The 24,122-nt window shown below is 35.2% G+C and overlaps 2 protein-coding genes across 3 annotated transcripts in view; one reads left to right on the plus strand and one right to left on the minus strand.

Annotated features, from left to right (window-relative positions):
• The window catches only part of LOC106873385 (uncharacterized), a 28,126-nt gene extending 7,551 nt beyond the window's left edge, over positions 1-20,575 (minus strand). Inside the window, exons 1-12 of one of the 2 annotated variants that reach the window (XM_089354873.1) lie at positions 20,539-20,575; positions 16,512-16,588; positions 13,025-13,097; positions 11,648-11,789; positions 10,393-10,530; positions 8,392-8,501; positions 6,850-6,945; positions 5,615-5,698; positions 4,375-4,430; positions 2,558-2,628; positions 1,495-1,600; positions 3-105 (exon numbers count right to left, since the gene is read on the minus strand). In XM_089354873.1, the coding sequence (XP_089210999.1) occupies positions 3-105; positions 1,495-1,600; positions 2,558-2,628; positions 4,375-4,430; positions 5,615-5,698; positions 6,850-6,945; positions 8,392-8,501; positions 10,393-10,530; positions 11,648-11,789; positions 13,025-13,097; positions 16,512-16,588; positions 20,539-20,551 (1,069 nt within the window). In that variant the 5' untranslated portion in view covers positions 20,552-20,575. Of the gene's footprint in view, positions 1-2; positions 106-1,494; positions 1,601-2,557; positions 2,629-4,374; positions 4,431-5,614; positions 5,699-6,849; positions 6,946-8,391; positions 8,502-10,392; positions 10,531-11,647; positions 11,790-13,024; positions 13,098-16,511; positions 16,589-19,431; positions 19,578-20,538 lie in introns of those variants that run through there. The other variant, XM_014920732.3, reaches the window with a different exon arrangement.
• A 1,450-nt stretch (positions 20,576-22,025) lies between these two features.
• The window catches only part of LOC106873383 (mucolipin-3), an 84,182-nt gene continuing 82,085 nt past the window's right edge, over positions 22,026-24,122 (plus strand). The window contains exons 1-2 of the mRNA XM_014920725.3: positions 22,026-22,212; positions 23,660-23,775. Coding sequence (XP_014776211.1) covers positions 23,724-23,775 — 52 coding nt within the window. The 5' untranslated portion in view covers positions 22,026-22,212; positions 23,660-23,723. The remainder of the gene's footprint in view (positions 22,213-23,659; positions 23,776-24,122) is intronic.

The raw sequence follows: 24,122 nt of genomic DNA on the forward strand, positions 1-24,122 counted from the left end.
ACCAATGTGAGAAATGAACATATCGTTCAAATGTGTTGACTCTCGGCGTACTTTACAATCAAAGTTCAGACCTCCAGGCTGGAGTCCACCTTGCTGCAAGACTGTCTGAAATATAATGAGAAATCATTAGAAAAATTATAATGAACAAAATTATTGAAAATATTCTATGATATTATAATCTGAGTTTTCTCTTATAATTCCGTTTACATTCCATTCATATATCAGCAGAGGTATGGCAGTATGATTGAGAAGTTTGCTTCCGAATCTTGTGGTTTTGGATTCAGTTTGATTATGTGACACCTTGAACAAGTCTCTTCTACTATAGCCCCAGGCTGAGCAGAAGCATCATCCAGCAGTAGAAAAAAAATCTACCTCAACAAATTCTGTCTGACCCATGAAAAAGTAGACATTAAAACTATAAATGATTAGCCATGCTACACAGCTGTGACTGCTGAGGGCATGCATAGGTTTGAAAGACATGGAGCTAGTATGCTCTACTGGATGTGTAATGTCAGTGTTCATGCATGACAGAGTGTAAGCGCCCTGAGAGAAAAGTTGGACATAAGAAGCATCAGCTGTAGTGGTATGGTCATGTATTACGTATAGATGAGGACAGGTGTGAAGAAGTGTCACACCCTAAAAGTGGAGGGAACGTGTGGAAGAGGTAAACCCAGGAAGACATGGAATGTAGTGGTAAAGCAAAAACTTCGAACGTTGGGCTTCACAGAGGCAATGACAAGCGACCGAAACCTTTGGAGATATGCTGTACTTAAGAAGACCCAGCAAGCCAAGTGAGATCATAGCTGTGGCTCATTTAAAAGTACCCTTCAATCGTCAGGTAAAATGCTGTGCTTGAGAAGAAATTGTAGTCGTGGTTGATGCCAGTGCCACCTAACTGGCACCCATGCCAGTGGTACATAAAGAGCACCATTCGAGCGTGGTTGATGCCAGTGACACTTGACTGCCCTACCCTCATCCCGGTGACATATAAAAAGCATCCACTACACTTCTAGAGTGGTTGGCGTTAGAAAGGGCATCCAGCTGTAGAAACCTTGCCAGATCAGATTGGAGCCTGGTGCAGCCTCCTGGCTTGCCAGTCCTCAGTCAAACCGTCCAGCCCATGCCAGCATGGAAAGCAGACGTTAAACGATGATGATGTATATTATCATCATTTAATGTACATTTTCCATGTTGACATACACAGGTATATACACACACACACACACACACACACACATGAAAGGCTTCTTTCAGTATTCCAATTCAACTAACAAGGCTTTGGTTAACCTGGAGCTATAGTAACAAGACATTTGCCTAAAGTTCCACACAATGGGATTGAACCCAAAACCATGCAGATGGGAAGCAAACTTTAATCATACAGCCATGTCCATGCCTAAAACTAAAATTATGGACCAATTTCACTGATACATCATAGACCTTGTGTAAAGAAGCAAAAACAAAACAAATTAAATTTCAAACAAGTCCAGTGCTTACTTTCATAACAAACGTTGTGTTTTTAACATCCATTGGAAATTCATCTGTATCCCAACCAAGTTCAGGGGATCCTGTGTTGGAATCAACTGAGCCCAGCATACCAAAACTGCAAATAAGGAAGACAGAAAAAGACATGAGAATGTGTACTATTATTTCTGATATCATCATCATTTAACGTCCATTACACATGCTGGCATGGGTTGGATGATTCAACAGGAGCTAGTGAACCAGAGGACTGCACCATACTAGAGTGTCTGCTTTAGCATGGTTTCTACAGCTGAATATCTTTCTTAATGCCAAGCACTTTACAGTTTGTACTGAGAACTTTTTATGTGATACTGTTATTAGTGAGGTCACTACGTAGCTTGCAAGACAAGACTCATCTCAGCTGAGTGGGGAGTAGTATTGAGGGAGTTGGCCTTATGCCAGTTGATGAGAAGTAAAGTATGACAGATGTTTGACTGTAGGGAATGTTTGAGTTGGCTATTCTCCACACGTATATTGTTGTTTTTTAGCTCCAGATTAGCTCTAATCAAGCAAATTTAATGATCATCACAGTCATAATCTTAAGATTTGTATTTATTTTTTCAGAAATAGCATGACTGTCAGGTGCAGGTATGGCTGTGTGGTTAAGAAGTTTGCCTTGCAACCCTGTGGTTTCAGATTCAATCTCATTGTGTGGCATCTTCTTGAGCAAGTATCTTCTATTTGGCCTATTCACTCATTGTGAGTGGAAACTGAAGTAGTGTGTTGTGTTGTGTGTGTGTATGTGTGTTTACATACTGATTGTAAACAAAGTCACCTTTCACACAAAAATGGTCTCGTTTGTCTGATGGGCAGGTAGACAGACAGACACAGGCATTGTGATGGTTTCTGCACAGTTCCATCTACCATATTTTATTCATAAGCCATTGGTCAATCTGATGTTATGGTAGAAGGCATTCACTGAAAGTATCCTTGCAGTGGGATTGAACCTGTGATCATTTAACTGGGAAGCAAACTTGTTAACCACACAGCCATCAGATGATCAAATAAATAGAAGTAGAAAATAAAAGTTACTTACGATGAAGCCATAGCAACATCATGATCGTAACAATGTCCGGCTAATGTTGTGTGATTTGGTTCAATGTTGAGCTGAAGAAGAAAATAAAAAAAGAAACTTAAAAAGTAGTTTTCTACTCAGATATAATCTTTTCTCTGTTATTTTTTTACTTGTTTAAGTCATTGGACTACGGCCATGCTGGGGTACTGCCTTGAAGGGTTCAGTTGAAAAAGTCTACCCTCAACACTTATTTTTATAAGTCACGTGCTTTTTCTGTCACTCTCTTTTGCTGAACCTCTAAGAGTTGTGGTTACATAAACAAACCAACATTAGTTGTCAAGAGGTGGGGGGATGACAAATACAAAGACACACACAGACATATATATACACAACCAGACATGCAAGTTTCCATACAGTTTCCATCTACTAAATTCATTCACAAGCTACTGGTTAGCCCGAGGCTATAGTAGAAGACATTTACTCAAGGTGTTGTGCAGCAAGACTGAACCTGGAACCACATAGTTGGAAACTGAGCTTTTTAACCACATAGCCATCATAGTCAATAACGAATTAATCATATCTACACAATGCTTCTAATAGCTTAAAATCTGAGACAAATGCTGACATGAAAGATGATTATAATAACTATCATATCTATAAATTAGATCCTTTCATCTAAACATTAGTAGCAGGAGATGTCTACTCATCTAGTTTTGACTGCGTGAAAAATGTGGTGGCCTAGCCCCAGCTCAGCCCTGGTAACATAGACCTATGATTAATGACATTCCAGCCGTGACCTTCCCATCTTTATTTTTGGACAGTGTAACAAATATATCCTTTACTTTAAGACAGCAGGTATTCTAACGATTTCATCAGTTCACCATCCTAGACTGATATTTCATAAAGGATAAAGACAAAGACAACCACGACAGGGTTTGAGATCAGAGTATATGTGCAAGGGTTTATACCACATACCGTAAATCCTCGAGTATAATCCGCCCTTGAGTATAATATGCAGGGGATTTTTAGGGGGCTGTACCTCTGAAAAACCTAAACCTTGTGTATAATACGCACCCCTTCTCTAACTTGAGTCAAGGAGGTCTGTATAACGTTCTTGGTTTGTAAACATATATACGGTAACGTCGTTTATTATTATTGTATATATAACCTAATGCAAACGTGTAGCTTTTTTGTGCACTTTGTTTGCAGAAAATAAAGAAATAACAGTAATAACGTCAGTGAAAAATAAATATTAAGTAAATTGCCTTTACATATTTATCACTTAGAAAATTTTGCTTAGAAAATATTTTTCACTTTTAACCTTGTATATAGTATGCACTAGAAATTTTGACCTTTAAATTTTGGGAAAAAAGTGCGGATTATACTCGAGGATTTACGTTATGTGCAAGGGTGTATACCATACTGCATTTCACCTGATGCTCAAATGTGTTTGCTTACTTGCCACCTAATTTTAGATTATTTTAGTGAGGCATTAAATACTTTCAGAATATTGGACTTGGTTCATCATCATCATTTAATGTCTGTTTTCCATGCTGGCATGGGTTGGACGGCTTGAGAGGAACTAGCCAGCCAGAGAAGCACCCTGTTCATGAAATAAGTGGTTGGTGTTAGGAAAGGCATCCAGTCATAGAAACCATACCAAAGTAGACGCTGAAGCACGCTGCAATTCAAGGACTGCATCAATGGATCCTGTCAAACTGTTCAATCCATGCCAACATGGAACATGGATGTTAATGATGATGATGACTGGAGTGAGATGCCAAAGGAATGAGAAAGAAAAGCAGGCAATTAATATTGTATTGTGTTTCCTTTATTACCTTAAAATGTTTTTCCAATCCAAAATGCTTCAAAAATGCTATCACAGTCATGGCATCTGCAAAAGTTAACGATACATTGATATAATCATCTGCTTTCGATAAATTTCTTTCTATAATAGTATCAGCAGGAGTAATTAATCTAGGACACAATTTAAAAATAAATTATATTACTCTTCCTTTTCTACAACTGGAATCTCTTCTTGTTATTAAACATCACTTGTTTTCAAATAAGGTATTATTTCCCATAGCCCTTTGAATATGAACACAGACATGTTTTCATGAGAGAATGCAAACAAATGACACTGCTTGTATGATGGTAACATTTCTTTACAATTAGCATGCAGTGTCAAGAATAGGAGGTATGAACACACACACACACACACACACACAACAGTCATCTTTCAGTTTCTTTCAACCAAATCCACTCATAAGGCTTTGGTCAGCCCAGGGCTATTGTAGAAGACACTTCTCCAAGGTGTCACACAGTGGGAGTGGACCCAAAACCATGCAGTTGTAAAGTGAACTTCTTAAACACACAGCCATGTGTGAAAACCTTTTAAAAAATAGAAAAATTAATTTTTTAATTAAACGTGAGTTAACAATTTCACACTAAAAAGAATATGTGTCCAATTTGCAAATAATTCCATTTAAGGAAAAATAAATATGCTACTGCATATGCAAACAACTTCCAACTTTCAAAATAAAAAAATTTCAAGGTGCACTTGCCAAGGCAAGTGGTTTGATTGGATACCATATGTTGAAACTAAAACAACTGCAGTATGGAAGACACATATTAGTCGTTCAAAAACACACAAAAAATTGTCAACTTCATTTAAACACTTATTATTTGGTATTAAAATTTTGTCACACCAAATGCAACAACCTAGTGACTGAAATGGATCTACTCTATCTCATATAGAACTGCATCAATTACCAAGTTGCAGTTGGTGCAGTGAAGATTTTAACACCAAACAATAAATGTTTAACCCTTTAGCATTCAGATTACTCTGTCAAATGTAATGTTTATTTATTCACATGACTTTGAATTAATCTTGCATAACCTTGGAACTTCAAGGTTTTGATGGTGCGATTGTTTTACTTTTAGAGATAGAAAATTTTAGTCGGATATGGTGGATTTAATATTAAAGGGTTAAATGAAGTTAAAAGCCTCTGTGTGTTTTTGAAAGGCCAATAATGGTCTATATGTGTCTTCCATGCTGTAAAGTAAAAGAACACTCACCATAATCATATTGGTGCGAAGTTGGTTCCTTAGGTTTAGGCTCCAAAAGAAACTGGCATTTTAGGCCAATCTTTTCCTTGTAAGCTAAAATTATAAAATGGGTAAAGTTTCAAATAAAACATCAGAATATTGAATTTTCCTCAAAAATAGCTCAATGAATTATTGTTATTGTCCTACATTCTTGGAATTATGAAATAGAAGATTAGCTACTAGGAATGAAAAGAAAAAGTTAATTTGAGAAGAATTTAAATTCAGAGTGAAGGTATATAACTATATACAGCTAAAAATTTTATCAAACACTACTGTTATCTGTCTTACTAATAACGAATATATTAATGTAAAAAACAAAAAAAAAAACAATATTAATGTAAGAAATCAATAATAATAAATATATTTTTACAATCTAATGAGAGAATAGACAATAATTAATTAAAGAACTTAATACAAGTTATACAAATAATTAAGTGAAGTATAAACCAGTGTGCAAAGTAACTCCTTCCAGAAAAACCTGTTTTGTAAGATCCTTCCTACTTGTCAAAGGAAAATCAATTTTATGAATTTTAGACTATAAAGAGCTCTTTAAGGAATGAATAACTATCCATCCATCTTTGCACACTGTTCCTGGGAGGGTAATGGGGATAGCATCGTCAGGCACCTCCTCCATAAACTCCTACCAGAATCAACTGTCATTACACTTTCTGACTTTATTCCCAAGCATGAACTGAGACTATGGATATTATTCAACCATCTCATGCTTGGTCTACCCTTAGATTTCCTGCCAGTCATTTTGACTTGAAGAATCCATTTTGCAATTCTTTCCTGCAAAATGTACTGGATCTGTGACTTCAAAAGGCTGAGATGTAACAACTTGATCTGGAGAGACTCCCTGGTCTTCAAGCTACGTAATGTTACTCCAGAGATCCTTCAAAGGAACCCCATTTCAGTCGCAAGTATTCGTGATCATACACTTTTGGTCATTATCCAACATTCATGACCATAGGTGAGGATAGGTATGTAAACTCAATTGAAGATAGTGAAGTTGGCTTTTTACCAACCTCTGCTCTTCTCAGGATCAAATGCTGAAGCTAGACTGTTCTGCAATTCTAGCATTCACACAAAAATTATAGATTTAAAACACATTTCTGATATTTTTAATAATATGAAGTAAAAATTATATCTTGAGAAAGAGAGAGAAAATATAATGATATATAAACATGCAGTGAAATGATAATTACCAACGGCCATTTTGAAGAAATTTGCCATGTGTGTCAGTTCAGCAAGAATATTAGTGTTGAGTAATGTCTGGAATCCTTCTCGTCCACCCCAGAATACTTTTAGAAAAGAAAAAGAAAGAAAAAATTAATTACAGCAGCAATTAATTAAAAAAGCCAGTCCTGCTATAGTTAAAACAGAAAAGAAATATCATTACAATTATAGAAGTCCACAGAGGTCAGCTGCCATGTAAATATTAACATCCATCCAACTATTTTCTCTGCCCACAGTTCTTGGGAGGGTCATTGAAGTAGAGTCCTCAGGCACCTCCTCCATAGAGTCCTATTTGAGGCAACCATCATTACACATTCCAGCTGGATTCCCAAGTGTGAGCAACTGAGTCTATGGATATTATCCAAACATCTCATTCTCGATGTACCCTCTAAGTCTCCTTCCAGTTGGCTCAGCTAAAAGACTCCATCTTGTGATTCTTTCCTGTGACATTCCAATCACATGTCCATAATAGTACTACAAGCAACAGCTTTGAAACACACAGCTGCTCTACTTGGATCTTAAATCCACTTTTAACCCTTTAGAATTTAAACTGGCCATGTCAGACCAAAATATTTTACTTGTTTTATGTTCAAACTGGCCAGAGCTGGCCTCTCACACCTATCCTACAATATCATTCTAAAAATAACAATCACCTCATCAAATCTTGAAGCTACAAGATAATGCATGATTAATTCAAAACAATGTCAATAAATAAACATTACATTTGACAAAAGAATCTGAATGCTAAAGGGTTAAACTAATAATTATTGGGTGAAGTTGGCTATCTTAGTAAAAGATTAAATAACAATTTCAACAAAGAAGGGTTTTCTGGCAGAGAAAGAGATCAGCTAATGCATACTTTATAATTACAATCTGTAAATAGAACAGTAAAAATATGCAAGATTTTTCTAAAGTTCAACATGTAACAGGTATCATTCTTGTTATCCAAATTCCAGCAATGGTACTTTGTTTCTTTGTTAGAGACCAGCTCATTCTTTATAGGAAGAATTCAAAGCATCAAAAGAGAAAGAAAGATACATACATGCATACATACATACACGCAACGGCCTTCCCCAACAGTTTCCATCCACTCACAAGGAATTGGTCAATCCAAAGCTACAGCAGAAGACACTTGGCCAATAGGCTGTATTGTATAATGGGATCAAGTCCCAAGCAGTTGTGAAATGGACTTCAGAAATACATGGTAATTAATGTCTGCACCTAAATTATGCCTAAATTAATGAAGAAGTAAGGAAATAAAAGAGAGAAAAAAAAAAAGGAAGATAAAGTAAAAGAAGAAAAAGGAAAAGAAAGAAAAAAGAATGAATGAAAGGAGAAACAAAACAGAAAAAATATATAGGGAGAATAAGAAAGGAAGGAAGAGAGGAAAGAAGAAAGATGCCCCAAGAAAGAATTTGAAACTGTCTTTTCTTTTTCCATACAACTAAGATTTCTCGTTTACAAATGTACCTTCTAATACTGTTAAATATAATCATGTACACTTCACCTACCAAAGTTTTCAGCACCAAGCTTCTTGGCAATTTCTAATCCTTTTTTTACTTGAGCAGCAGCAAAAGCAAAAACATGAGCATTGGGACTGGTGCTTGCACCAGTCATATACCTAAAATGGTAAAACAGAACTTTCCATTAGACATAAATACAGACACAAAACCAAGAAGTATAAGATGATGATACATAGAGTCTTCCATTGACAGGTGCTAAAGCAAAGTTAATAGTATAAAACAGATGTGGTTAATAATAATAATCCTTTCTACTAAACACACAAGGCCTGAAATTTTGAGGGGAGAGGACTAGTCGATTACATCAACTCCAGTAGTCAACTGGTACTTCATTTATTGATTCTCTGAAGGATGAGAGTTAAAGTCAACCTTGGTGGAATTTGAACTCAGAATGTAGCAACGGGTGAAATGCCGGTAAGCATTTTGTCCAGTGTGCTAATGATTCTGCTAGCTCACCGCTTTAATAATAATTATAATGATTAAAAAAAAAAAAAAACCAGACAAAGCAACCTGAAATTCTGAAGGGATTTGATAGAATCTTTTCTTTATTATGTATTTCAGTCATTGGACTGTGGCCATACTGGAGCACTGTCTTGAAAGTTTTAGTCAGATAAATCAACCCCTGTATGTATTTTTTTTTATGTCTGGTACTTATTCTATCGGTCTCTTTTGCCAAAAAAAGTAAGTTACAGGATGTAAACAAACCAACGCCAGTTGTCAAGTGGTGTGAGAGGATAAACACAAAGACACATATATATTCATATATGACAGGCTTCCACAAATTGACTCATGGTGTGTTAGTCCACCAGGGTTACAATACAAGACAAAGTGCTATGCAGTGGGACTAAACCTGAAACTACATGGTTGCAAGACGGGTTTCTTAACCACACAGCCATGACTGCACCTAGCCATTTACCACAAGGTACAGGAAGTCTAACTTTCAATACTGTCTCTGATAATATTGATCTCAGTACTTCATATGATACAAATCTTATCAAGCTTTATTTATCTGATGGCTAGGTGCACCGCAGCATAAAGGGGCATAACTCAAACAGAATAAATATGACAAGTTACTGGTACATTATCAGTGTTTTTATTTCATTACTATAATGTACCATAGACCATGTCTATGGATTTATTAACCAACACTGTGTTATGAGGGTGCCAAAAAAGAATCAAAACATATGTAGAATTGTTCCTTAATTTTCTGTCAACAAATATATTGTATATATGTATTGTTTACAATCATAACACACAATGTTGGCTAAAAAATCTTTAGACATGTTCTATAGCATATTATAGCAATGAAACAAAACCCTTAATGCACCAGCAATTAAGTGTTCAATCTAGCTGCCAAGAAAAGTGTTAAATATACAAATTGGTCTCTGCAGTTTATTTTAATCTGTAACATTAGTGAGTTTACAGGAAGTAGGTTCGTGAATAGTTAAAGGGGGTACACAGTTGTTGACAACAATTCCAATAAGACTCATCAAAACATATGTATAACAGCTCTTTGAGAGGATCTGACTCCCATAAGTTAGATGAACCTATGCTCAAAGTGCTAAATACTGAAAAATAATGAATATGAATCTATCTTCATTTGTGACCCTTAGATTTAATACTGAAGAACGTTGTTTTGTTAAATCTGAAAATGGTTAAATTAAAAATGATAAAGAATGAACATACTGTATAAATATATGTAAAATATATGTACAATGAATTTATTCAGTCATATAGCCATGCATATTTCTAATTGGCCAAAGTATATTTCTCAAAATGTTTGCACTTATTGAATATCTCTGATCTGATATTTAAATAATCCACAGATTTATTAACTGAAAAAAATCTCATACTCATTAACCTTAACTATTTACATGGTTACAACTGGAATATTTTTGATCATTGATTTGTTTGACCAAAGTTGACTTAGGCTAAATAATATCAACAACAACATTGAAAAGAATTTTCCATTTCTAAAATGATTGTACTTACCGGGGATGCGCGAACAAGTTGCATGTAGCCCAGAGCAGCTTCACACCGGTTTTTTGCTGAAGTTCCTGAGCAAGATCTGTTAGCTCATCTAAGTTTTTATTTGTTTCCTCCAAATTAGAACCTTCAGGTGCAATGTCTCTGATTCACAGAAAGATTGAAAGTTTGTTTCAATAATTGAAAATCTGCATTTAATCTCAAATTAAAAATCATAGAAATCTTATGAGAATATTTTGTTGATTTAAATTCAAGAATTTTATTGAAGAAGGCTTTTGTGCCAAACAAAATATCTAAATGCAAAAGGTAAAACAAGGTCAGGTTAAAGGTTTCACTATTTTTAGACATCATCATCATCATCATCTTGGGAAACATCATCAAGTTTCCCATGCTGGCATGGGTTAGACAGTTTAACTAAGACTGGTAAACCAAAGAGCTGCACCAAGCTCCAGTCCAATTTATCTTGGTTTCTACAGCTGGATGCCCTTCCTAACATCAACCACTCACTGGCATGGATGCATTTTACATGTCACCAGCACTGGCCATGACTTTGATTTCACTTGGCTTGATGTGTCTTTTTGAGCACAGTAAATTGCCAAAGATCTTGATCACTTGTCATTACCTCTGTGAGACACAACATCCAAAGATCATGCTTCACCACCTCATCCCATATCTTCTTGGGTCTACCTCTTACATATCTGTGTGTGTGTGTATCTACTTGTTTTGGCACAGCATGATAGATGTAAATGAGTGTCATTCATTTCCAATATTCTACAAGAACATATTAGTCATGAGCAAATATTAACTTGCTTGAAAGCAGGTGAAAGTTGATGACAGAAAGAGCATTTGGTCTTAGATTCTATTGATCTCTTTTGCTCAATTGCTAAGTTACAGAAATGTATACAAATCGACACCAGTTGTCAAGCGGTGGTGGAGGACAAATACACACACACACATACATATATATACAAGCTTCCACACAGTTTCCATCTACCAAATTCACTCACAAGGCATTGATTAACCCAGGGCTATAGTTGAAGACACTTGCCCAAGATGACATGCAGTGGGACTGAACCCAAAACCATGTGGTTGCACAGTGAGCTTCTTAACCATGCAGCTGTGCCTGTACCTACATCAGAAAAAAAAAGTGGATTCATCATAGCAGAAATGCTTTTGGTCACAGTTCTACTCATCCAGGATGAACTAAAGCTAAACAATAGCCTGTTGAGAATTTGCAGACACTATATAATAATAATTATACCTGTCATGAAAACACCAGTGTTTTATGCCCAGCTTGCTGAAAAATTCGAAAGCTGCCCTTAATCTTCGCTTAGCATTTACTATTGTGTTGCTGTTGTCATCCCATGGTCGGAATAAGGTTGGAAATCCAAAAGGATCCGCTCCTAGTAAAATAAATACATACTGGGTAACAATTTGTGAAGTCTTTTCAGCCTTAATGAAACAGTTTTACTTTACATTTGGTATTCAAATACTATTTTCTCCCACTAGTTTTGCACCAATGTGCTCAAGTTTCTTTGTTTATAATTATGTGTAAACATAACATCAGGAGGTTTGACAGTTGAATGCACATTTATTTAACCAAGTGATTTCCATAGGATTACGGCCGTTTCGAAACGTTCTTTATATAGTATTAATTTCAGCATGCAAGAAATTATGCATACACATTTGCATTAATATGTATGCTCAGCATTTATCATCATCGTTTAACATCCGCCTTCCATACTGGCATGGGTTGGACAGTTTGGTCAGTAAAAGGTGAGCATTCTAGTCAAAATATATTGTGTTGCTGTTATTACAAAATGTTTCTTAACATATGAACACCTTCATATCAAATAAGTTAAAAAACAAGGAATTCACCATACTTAATTTAAACAAGATAACAAAACGAAAAATAAAAAGATAAGTAAAGATAGCATAAAGAAGAAATAAAATAAGAAAAATATAAGCAAATAATGTAAAAGAAATTTGTACCAAAGTAATTATATAGATGGGTAAGTATTTTGCTGCTCTTGTCATAAAATATGTCAGCACTAATCTTATACCATCTAATTATTCAGGAAATTTCCCTTCACACTCAGAGTTGTCGAGATATTGCATCCTTTAAAACTGCCATTCTTCCTGAAATCTGCGAACATTACATATGATATCACCCCTCCATATGCATGCACACATGTATATCATGACTCAAACACTGTTCTTTCCTGATTTTTGTACATAATTCTATGTACTATGCATGCACCTTTAATGAGTTGTAGTGCACCTGAGCACTATACACAATAATTTCATTATTATTATTATTGTTCAGTAGTTTTATTTTTATAATGTGCTTTCACTTCACTACCGAGTGCAGCTCTGTGCGCCTTGGGTATGTGCTGTGGTTTGCTGTGGTGCTCTTATGTTTACTGTATTGAAAGTGTTTTGCGTAGAATGTGTGCAGTACCCAGTAGTGCAATTTTCTGTATGTTATATATATTTGTAAGTCCTGGTGTTTTTGTTATGTATTTGTCTGAATATTTTATTATTATTATTATTATTATTATCATTATCAAAACAGATTTAGAAATATTAAGACATGTTAGAATTAGTTAAGAAACTTTGTTCAGAATTATATACTGACCTGTTCCTCGAAATGTGTGCCAGAAGCAGACAGAAAACCTCAGCCACTCTTCCATTGTTTTCCCATAAACAACCTATTAAAAATAAAAATATATGTTTATGTTATTCATTTACTTGTTTCAGTCATTAGATTGCAGCTATGCTGGGATTACATTAATCAAATATTGATTCATTTAAAATTAGTATATAGTAATTTTTGTCTGGGGAGCTACGTTTAATCAAATCAAATCTACTATATTACAATACCACATTATCTCCACATCTTTGATGTGTTTTTTTCCCCTACACCATCCTGTGATGCACCTGGACACATCATCAATGATATTTCCTGGGGTCATTAGGAGTTTTGGGTCTTTCAACATCAGACACCCTCATCCAGGCAATTAGCACTACCCTGATAGCCCTTCCCCTTCAAGGACTCACACCTCTTGATCCATGGCCACCTCGAGGCAACCTTGGCTACCTCTACAGCTAACCTGATGGCCTTTTGCCTACTTGCCCCTGTGATACCAAGCATGCTGTAGGCTCTGAAGAGGGACTCTCCTGAAAACCCTAGATGGAATCAAACCTCGCTTGCCACCCTTTACTTTGGCATAACTGCACTTGCTCAGCATGTTTCCTCCTCATCCTCTTCTCATTGATCTCCAGTAGAAGAGGTTAGCCCACCATCAATAATTACCCATGCCAACATTTTATTGTATATCACACAATTTCAGGGTCGTATCTGAAACCTATGACCCTAATTTTTTTATCCCTAAAATAGGGATAACCATATTTTATAACAAGAGCAGCTAGTGAAAAAAAACAAAAACAAAGAAAACTAATATTACTTCTGAGATTTAAGTATGGAAGACAACTTCAGATATGGAAGGCCAGAACTAGACAAAATTAAATTTATTTGGTCAGTACAAGATAAGAATCCCAGTCAAGTACATTGTGTTTCTATTATTATTGTTGACTTCATCTAGAAGTTTATTGTTGTTGAACACAATCTCTTGGTACTGGTTTGACTTCTCTGTCTTTATGTTACAGATAAGGAAGGTCACCTCATGTGCTTGGATATACAGTACATTATTACTATTTCAGTAAAGTTAGCACCCAGTATTCTTTGAATATTTTTTATAAGTGACAGCAACCCATTAGTTCTAATGGTGGTGGTTGCTTGGTAGCATGTTAACTCTTATAATCTACGATCAAAGATATCCTAACGGTAACCGTCCCGTCTTTTTAGAGGTAGTCATCAGTTTTTAACGTCCATGTGTTGGACACAGTTTATTGAGGTAGATTTTCTACAGCTGGATGCCCTTCCTGTCACCAACCCTCACTGTTTTCAAGCAAAGTAATACTTCCCCGTGGCCAGATATGTTTATGCAGAATATTGGAAATGAATGATACAGCTTGTATGACAATGAAATACACATCTATTATGTTGTCAAGAGAAGTTGATATTAACATACACACACTCAAACATATACACACACACAAACACGCACACATATATGATGAGCTTTGTCCAGTTTCCATCTGCCAAATCTACTCACAAGGCATAAGTTAGCCTAGGGATATGAAAGAATACACTTGCCCAAGGTGCCACTCAGTGGGACTGAACCTGAAATCATGTGGTTGCAAAGCAATCTTCCTAACCACACGGCCATGCCTGTGCCTATAAAAATAGAATAAAATTTGTACTAAAGTTCTTTGCAATCTAAAGTAGTTTATGATGATAATGTGAAAAAATTTTGCTTTGTGACAGAATATGTGAACTATGATTTCTTGAGTACATGTGAACCTGAAAAATTATCAAGATAATTTTGTTAAGTATCTCATGGCTCCTAAAAGTAATTTGTATTTAGAAAAAAAAAGATTAGATTATCTGAAGTATCCACTTTAAAGAATGCATGGCGTCAATGAACAAATTCTGTTTTTGCACATTTTGAATGTGCACAGAATGGGTGTATATATATACATATACATACATGTATGTATGTATGTGTGAGGGGATAGATATATATGTGTATGTCCCCCTCACATGTGGTGACAGTGACTGTTGACTATTTTGGTGTGCATGTACAACCATCTGTGTATGTGCATCTGGACACACATATGCACTCATCTATCTATGTTTTTGTATCCATATATATCTACATATGGTTATGTATACATGCATAGGCATGTATATTGGAGTTTTTATAACTATTTATATGGTTTTATATACTGTTTGTAGGCTTGTTTATGTGCCTTATATTTTTATTTTTTATTTTTACTTTATTCTTATTTTATATTTGTATTGAATTTTGTAAACCTCTGAAGAGGCCTAGTGAATCATGCATGTACCCCCATTACATCATTTTCATCTACTAATTACTCCGGTGTACAGGAGCTATAGAGACAGAATGGGGCATGCCAATGCTAGGCCGAAACAGCTGTAAGTTTCTGTCCCTTCTCCAATTGCTAAATGTCCCTTATATTTGAAATCTTTATTGACATGGTATGTCATAAGTGTCTGTATATTGTGTTTTTGTCAATTTAGTTATAAAATAAACAGATTAATCAACGGAATACACTGTCTGCAAGTCGATGGGTACTGCATATTCTCCTCCATTTTCTCATTACTATATAAATTTAGTGTAAAATAACCCCCTTTTAGCTGCACCCACTTATTGCACTTGGTATAACACTAATTGGGTACCCTCCCAGCAGTATATTGGATAGATACTATCCCTTAGTGGGTTGAATCCTCAACCCCTAACTCTCTTGGAGTATCATCATCATCATCATCGTGTAACGTCCGCTTTCCATGCTAGCATGGGTTGGACGATTTCACTGAGGACTGGTGAACCAGATGGCTACACCAGGCTCCAATCTGATTTGGCAGAGTTTCTACAGATGGATGCCCTACCTAACGCCAACCACTCCGAGAGTGTAGTGGGTGCTTTTACGTGCCACCGGCACGAAGGCCAGTCAGGAGGTACTGGCAACGGTCACGCACGAAATGGTGTATTTCACGTGCCACCTGCACAGGAGCCAGTCCAGCGGTACTGGCAACGAACTCACTTGTGGTGTGTAAAACATCTAATTCATTGGTACATCAGTTGAATACCACATAAATATGGGTATAATTGGGCTGTTCAGGCTTAGCCCAAATATAAATGCATTGTTTATGGGAAGACACAATATATATATATATATATATATATATATATATATATATATATAAATCAGATATATAAATAAATATATATATTATAAATAAATATATATATTATAAATAAATATATATATTATAAATAAATATATATATTATAAATAAATATATATATATAAATCAGATTGGAGCCTGGTGTAGCCTTCCGGTTCACCAGTCCTCAGTCAAATCGTCCAGCCCCTGCTAGCATGGAAAGCAGACGTTAAACAACGATGATGATGATGATGTGGATTTGTACAGATGGGAGATGATATTATGTTGGGCAATGTCTTGTAGAATTTACCTTTGTTGGATTGTAGTGTTTAAACACCAAAGTTTCAGCAGGTCCAGCATCAGGTTGGAATGGTATTTTTTCAATACCTGAAGTATGATAAAAAATATACTTTTAAAATAAAAATCAAAAAATTCTCAGACAAACATAACATTCTTAAATATGGGATATCAGGTCAGTGCAGAAGTAATTGTGTAAGATGTGTTATTGTCTGCTGACTAGTTTAGAAGCGACAGTTCCTTCATTCAAAACCAAGACTCATAAAATATAATTCCCAGATTAACAAAATAAAGGAAGGATGAGCCAAGCAAGTGATACCAAACAGACAGGTGCTTAACATAGCAGTAAAATCGTTTTGGTCTTCAATTTCACCCCAGTCTGTTGGGGGACAAAACTGTAATACAGTATCCTGTTTACTAGCAGAGAAGTGTCTCACATAAAAACTGTGAATATGCTTAAGAACCAAGAGCCAAAAATCTGGTCTTGATAATGAAATAACTGTGGGTACCATATTTTTCTTAAACTACTCTGCTATTGTTTTAACTAAGTTTGAAAAAAGTGAAATACTTAGTAAAATAATTTTGTCATTACATACACTCACATGAAATTCTGACTGCAAAGGTATTGTCATTACAAATATGACATGGAAGAGTTAATTAGACACAGTAACTTTGATAAAAGGCAAGATATATAGTTAATGCAATCAGTTTTAGTATATCACTGAAATAAAATGTTTCATTGCTTGAAATCCAACATTATTTCCACCGACTCAGTTCCATGAAACAAGTGCAGCACTGGAACCATAAGGAAGGGCATCTAGCCATGGAAAACCATGCCAAATCACCTGGAGTCTTGTGCAGCCTTCAGCTTACCAGCCCTAGTCAAACCATCTAACCCATGCCAACAAGGACAATAGACGTTAAATGATGATGATGAATCTAAATGCTAAAGGATAAATGTCTTTCACAGGACTTTACAAAAACAATTAGTGATGTAAGAAAACCAGTTCTGATTGAGAACTGAAAACATGACCCTTTTATGTTCTTTGATAATGAACCCCGAGACGTTTATGGGAGAAAAGGATTAGAGTAGATCCTAAGTTTTCGTTACAAATCTTAAAAAACATAAGACAAAGGAACAAAGAAACGTTTATGCATCTGGACGAGTGAATAACGATCTGGGGTTCCTAACAATTTTTTTTAACAGAAAAATTAATGAAATCCATTATAAACGTGAAACTCCGTCCCCACAAAAACATTAATGATCCGTAATTAAGTGCGAGTTGTCTACCTTTAGGTTACATAGCCAAACGTGACATTTACAGGCAATCTGTAACGTCCTGATATTTTAAAAGAATATGAACGAAGTGACATTTAATAACTAACAAGGGATACAAAACCGGGTGACCTGCTGACGATTCTCAGTACTTGTCATTACCAACAACATGAATTTGCATAATTTTTAAAGTTCACCATCCCATTGAGCAGGCCTGTGATGATCCTTTTTTTCAGACGTCAACCCCAATTTAGCAACCCTATAATCAAAGGTGGTCCAGTCGGAGCAAAACAGTCTTTTTTTAATGAGATTATACTGTCCAATGTGTTTCTTATTTAAAACAGTAGGAATATGATTTGAGGATAATTTGGCTGCTATTTCTTGCAGGTCGAGAGAATGTGTATAATAGGGGTGAAGTACCCACCATCAACATGGAAATAACCCTCAGATAAAATCTCTTAAAATCTATATAAACAGACTGATTTAAATCTTAAGACAAAAACAGTAATTTAACATACGCTTCATAGCAAGTAACAATAAAATTAAAGATCCGCTATTTTTCTCATTACATATGGACCATAACAAGTTCTTATGCACCCGTAATCTGCTCCGGGTGCTAAAAATGTTCACTACTCTTGGCATAGAGACACCGGAGATGTTTCAGAAACGAATGTTAAAAGTGGGTGGATATTACATCTACATAATTCAAGTTGGAATTTAGAGATTTCATTTTTAAAGTCGTTGCGGTTAGGAATGAAGGAGTAAAACGAGTTTAGTTAAAGGCGGCCACTACCATCTCTTATCATCTTTTATTTGAGGATGTATAGGCAACAAAAATTATTGACTACGAATGGAGGATTAAAAGAAACGTGGGGAAAATGCTGATAGTTTAATAGCTCCAGAATTTACGTTGTGTGTGCAAATCACGCCAGGATCAACTTTGTCTTCCATATTTCCTGGGCCGGTAAAATAAAGTGCTGCGAATGTTTTGATATTTCTATGAAGCATCCTAGATATAAATGTAATTATAGCATAAAACGAGAAGACGAAATTAGGTCGACAGTTTGATATTTAATTAAATTAAATTATTATTATTATAGAGAAGAGAAATACTGAGGCGTGATGCTAATGCCCTTCCGAATGGCACTAATAACAACAATAATAAAGCAATTTCTCAAATTAGGTACTAGCATGGCATAGGATAAAAATTAAAAACTATACTGCCAACGTTTACGGCTTTTGATGCCTTTGGCAAGGCCGTCTTAACAGCATTAAAGGTTCGAGGTCAACCCAGCGCACTGAGCCTTACAATATTTATTTATTGACAGCAAGCCGCAGCATACACAAAATATAGTTAGACCTCCTTGACCAGTGAGGCCTCGGACAACTGTCCAGTGTGCTCATGTCTTAAGATGGGTACTGGTCTTAGGAATATTTAAAAAAAAGAAAAGAAACTATTTATTAAAATATATGGAAACAAACAAACCGAGAATTGTTATAAGTACATTACGATAATTAAAAATCGTTTATAAATAGAAATCAATGAAATATTACAAAGAAACATGAGGATCATAAAGGGTTGAATGCAATAAATGTTAAAAGAGTATTTAAAATTTACTGTATAAAAACAAAAAAAAATTCGATAAAATCATATTACCAGAGAAGAAGACTGCATCGGGTTTATCATAGCTCTCCGAGCTAATTGATTTTTTATCGGTGCTTGTTGGTGCGAAAGAAGACATGATCAGAGACGAGCAGTCAATTAAGAAATACTTTAAAACTCGTTTAAAGAAGTGAAGTGATAACAAAAGAAGAAGGGAGATAACTACGATACTATATATAAAATCTTAAATTCTCTTTCTCTGATAGCATTATCACAAAGTTGGGGGTGGGGCATAGTTGTTTAGAGCTAACTCAATACTTGACTTGTACTTGACTTTTATCGACCCTAGTAAAATGAAATATCATGTCGACCCCGACAAAAATCGAACTCACGAAGTTTTATATATTCGTTTACTTTTGACTAGATAGCAGTTAGAAAAATTGTTGTTGTTGTTGGTACTAAACTCGCCTGCGATCTCCTCCTGGGTCTGTGGCATAAATTTTCTGTTTAGAATGATCTAAATTAAAACATTCGATCAAACTTTCGTGTAAATTTATGTTCCAAACACCAGTTTAATAATGACAAAGTTGTTTTGCTAAATTCTTCATTGTTATCGAAATTAAGTTAAACAAAGACAGAAATACGATAACGAATGCGTTAATCACACGCTAACTCTTATCGAACAGACATACTAAAAGGCTTTCCAACTGTGATCAGTCCGTCTTTTGAGGTGTATCTAAAAATATATTATGTTTTAGACGCCTATATTGTATGATTTGGAGATTTGGATGCTATTTTTAGCAGTCTGAAAGCTCGTGTTGAAAGTAAAGATTCCTCAACGAGATCGTTAGGGAGGTATTAAGATCCGTTGAAATCCATAAAGCGTTAAACAAAATGCTTTGCAATATTTAATGAAGTCCATTTTCGTGTTCGAATCACGCCGAAGTCATCAGTCATTTACTCTGGTGTTAAAATAAGTACCTGTCAAATACTTGGGGTGTATTCGACGACTATACTCTCATCAGAAAATCTGTAGCTTTTAGCCTAGGTTAGGAATTGATGTGTTTCAAGAACATATTTCAATGCTATTAATTGTGAATGTGAAGTGAAATGGAAAATCACTTTAACTGTGATTGAAACTTTGTTGTTATCCTAGCTTACCATTTGTATACATCTTGTTCTGTAGTGCTCACTTCACATCTTGTTGACAAATTAATCTAAACTTGGGCTGTGGAGAGTAAAACTGAATGCCACATAATGATAGACAGATGAGTGAAAGATCTTTATAGGGCAGGTGACAGAGTTGTTGAAAGGAGGAGAAACTGTCAAAGAGATCAACTATGCAAGTGTGTGTGTGTGTGTTGGTGAGCAAGTTAGTGTGTGTTGACATCATATATAATTTTTCTTTTATTTTATGAACGGTTAAAAAGTTTTCAAGGTTCCATGAACTGGAAGTTGTTTTAGGCAAAAGAGCTTGTATTTGAGTACATTTGTCAAAACATTTCATGGTAACTGGAGTCATGGTACACATAAACAAGAAAACAGACAGTGAATCTTGGTATTATATAGATAAAATATTATTTGTTGAACAAGAATAACCAAGTAGACAAGGTATTAGAACTACTCAACCAATGAACCAAGAGTTCAAATACTGCAAAAAACATTACATACAGTTCCTCTCGATAAAACACTTGATTCTAGTTACTTGGTTCAACTTAGTTGGAGAACAAAGACAAAAACCATCTGATAAGGAATTCACAATTACATGATGGTGGTAACTAGTAGAATATTTATTTTATCTGCTAAATGCAACAGGAATCAGAGTAAAGTACCTGTCCTATGCTTGCAGCTACCAATATATATGCTTTAGTTTCATCTCTTCTCCTCCTATAATCCCATTATGTTTATTTTTCAGTTCTCAGAATGCATACTTTTGTCTGATACTGCTTGTTCAAAGGAAACTTCCACTAGGACCCCCACTTTCTTTTTATATTCCTGAACAGCAACTCTTCAAACTAAATATTGGTTTCAAATTTTGGCACTAAGCCAGAAATTTGAGGTGGGGTAAATTGGTTAAATTGACACCAGTGCTCAACTGGTACTCATTTTATTGACCCCAAAAGGATGAAAGGCAAGGCTGACATCGGTGGAATTTCAAGCTAACTAAATATTGATAGCATTAATCAGCTATTAACTAAATAGGTAGGTAGGTAGGTAGGTAAGTAGGTAGGTAGGTAAGTAGGTAGGTAGGTAGGTAGGTAGGTAGGTGTGTATGTATGTATGCATCTATATGCTTATATATGCTTAATACATTTCTAGAATCTCTTGGGGCAAGTGAGCTGAGAAAGTAGCCCAGCAATAAAGCACTGCCCAGTACTTATAGAGGAGGTAACTACACTAATTTGAGCATGTGATGTGAATGAATGATGACTCTATGAATTACCATAAGAAATTACACTGCTTTCAATTAGAAGTGTTGTTAGGAAGGTCTAGAAGGAAGCTGGTACACAAGACATTGATGACATAACACAGAATTTCAGCACAAATTTTTTTATCAGTGCCTATAGCAACAATATGTCCTCAAATCATTCTTTTATTCACTTCTCTAATTTATCAGCAACTTTGTCAAGTTAATCTTTTTAAGTTTTATTAGAGTTTGGACCTATTAAGGTGACAGACGACAATCACTATTCACCAGAGCAGCAAACTTCAGCCAAAAACAACAACAACAAATAATTGATAGCAAACATACAAATACGAATTGACAATTTATACTCGACATGCTTGTCTATTGAAATCAAATTTACTATTTTGGTGGAATTATTTTAATGGCAGGTCAGTAATGTACCCTGTTTAATTAACAAAGCTTTCTTGATGTTGTCATAAGTATCGTTTGGTTATTGTCATGATGTTTTCATAAACATATACATGTATGTATGTGTGTGTGTATGTGTGTTCTTATACATATATATATATATATATGAACTCTACTGGTTATTTTCATTCTCTCGCTTTATTTTCTTTTATTCCTTTCTGTTGAAGAGCGTAGGCTTGAAATGTAAAAGACTTTTTCGTTTTTCCTGAATGTCAAACTAAAACACTTATTTGTTGTTCATACACCTGTCTTTCATCTTTTGTTTTTCTATAAATTTCAACTATATGTATATGTGTGTATACATATATATATATATATATATATATATATATATATATATATATATATATATATATATATACACATATACATATAGTTGAAATTATATATATATAGTTGAATATATATATATATTTATATATTATATGTATATGTATATACATATATATATATATATATATATATATATATATATATATATATATATATATATATATATATAGGAGGTTATGAGCGGTAGTGGTGTCAGTGAGACCCAAAGGTGTCAGGTAATGCTGAGTAAGTGCTATGGATAGACCACAGATAAGCTCCAGGTTCGGCAATTTTTTTTTCCTCTTTCTTTATTCCTCTCTTCCTGTTTTCAATTTGACCTTACAAATACACTCCCTACTTTTAGGTCACTTTAAATAAAACCCTTGATTCAATAACACTGTGTATAAACTCTATACTTGGAATGACCAATTTTAAAGGCTATTGGATTTTACTCATAACGTATTGGAATCTTATATGTATCCATTCCGCCTAAATAATCGATCTACAAATACAATATCCCTGCATATCTCACATCTATTTTCGTTCCTCAACTTCACTCTCTGTTTCGTATCTTATCTAAATTAACTATTGCTTAACCATCTTCTCACACCGTCTCCGATGAAGGGATATAATAAATATCCTGGAAACAGCTGTAAGACCTTCTATTCATAAATGTTCTAAAATCTACACAACCTTGGTTTTTTTTATCTCATTACGAAAAGTCGGCCCGAGGCTATAGTAGAAGACATTTGCCCAAATTGCCATGCAGTGGAACTGAACTCAGAACCATGTCATCATACAAGCTAGGTTGTTTGTCTCCAGCCTTCCTTGAAAAACATGTCTAGTTATGAGAAAATATTACCTTGCCTGGAAGCAGGTGGGAGAAGGTGACAGGAAGAGCATCCAACCATAAAAAATCTGCCTCAAAAAGTTCCATTTGACTCATGGGAGCATGGAAAAGGGATGTTAAATGATAACGAGTGTATGTGTATGTGTGTGTGTGAGAGAGAGAAAGAGATAGAAATGAGTAACATACACACTCACATGCAGTCACAATGCTAAATATATATATATGTATCTATCTTTTTTCTTCAGAAACATAATGGCACTCTAGGGCCACAATAAAATATTCCTTACGTTTTTTTTATACAAGAAACAAATGGAACTTGAAAGTTTTGAGCGTAATGGATCATTCCAAGAATCTTTCCGAGGTATGTTCTTATAACCATTTTTAGCATTTCAATAAATTCAAATCCACCATTAGCACACCATCACATATAGAGTACATGCTCACATCTTAGTATATCTTCCAGTTTTTTATGCTTGAGTTTGAATCCCACTGAGGTCAACTTTACTTTCCATCTTTTTGAAGTCAATAGAATAAAATACCATTTAAGTACTAGGGTTGATATAAGTGCCTGCCCACTACCACTGCCACCGTCACCACCACCACTGTCACCGCCGCTGCCACTGCCGCTGCCACCACCACTGACACCATCACCATGTCCAACATCACTACTACCCTTAAAATTGCTGGCCTTGTGCCTAAATCAGAAAT

This window comes from Octopus bimaculoides, chromosome 7 (assembly GCF_046866305.1).
Source record: "Octopus bimaculoides isolate indiv1 chromosome 7, ASM4686630v1, whole genome shotgun sequence".
NCBI lineage: Eukaryota > Metazoa > Mollusca > Cephalopoda > Octopoda > Octopodidae > Octopus > Octopus bimaculoides.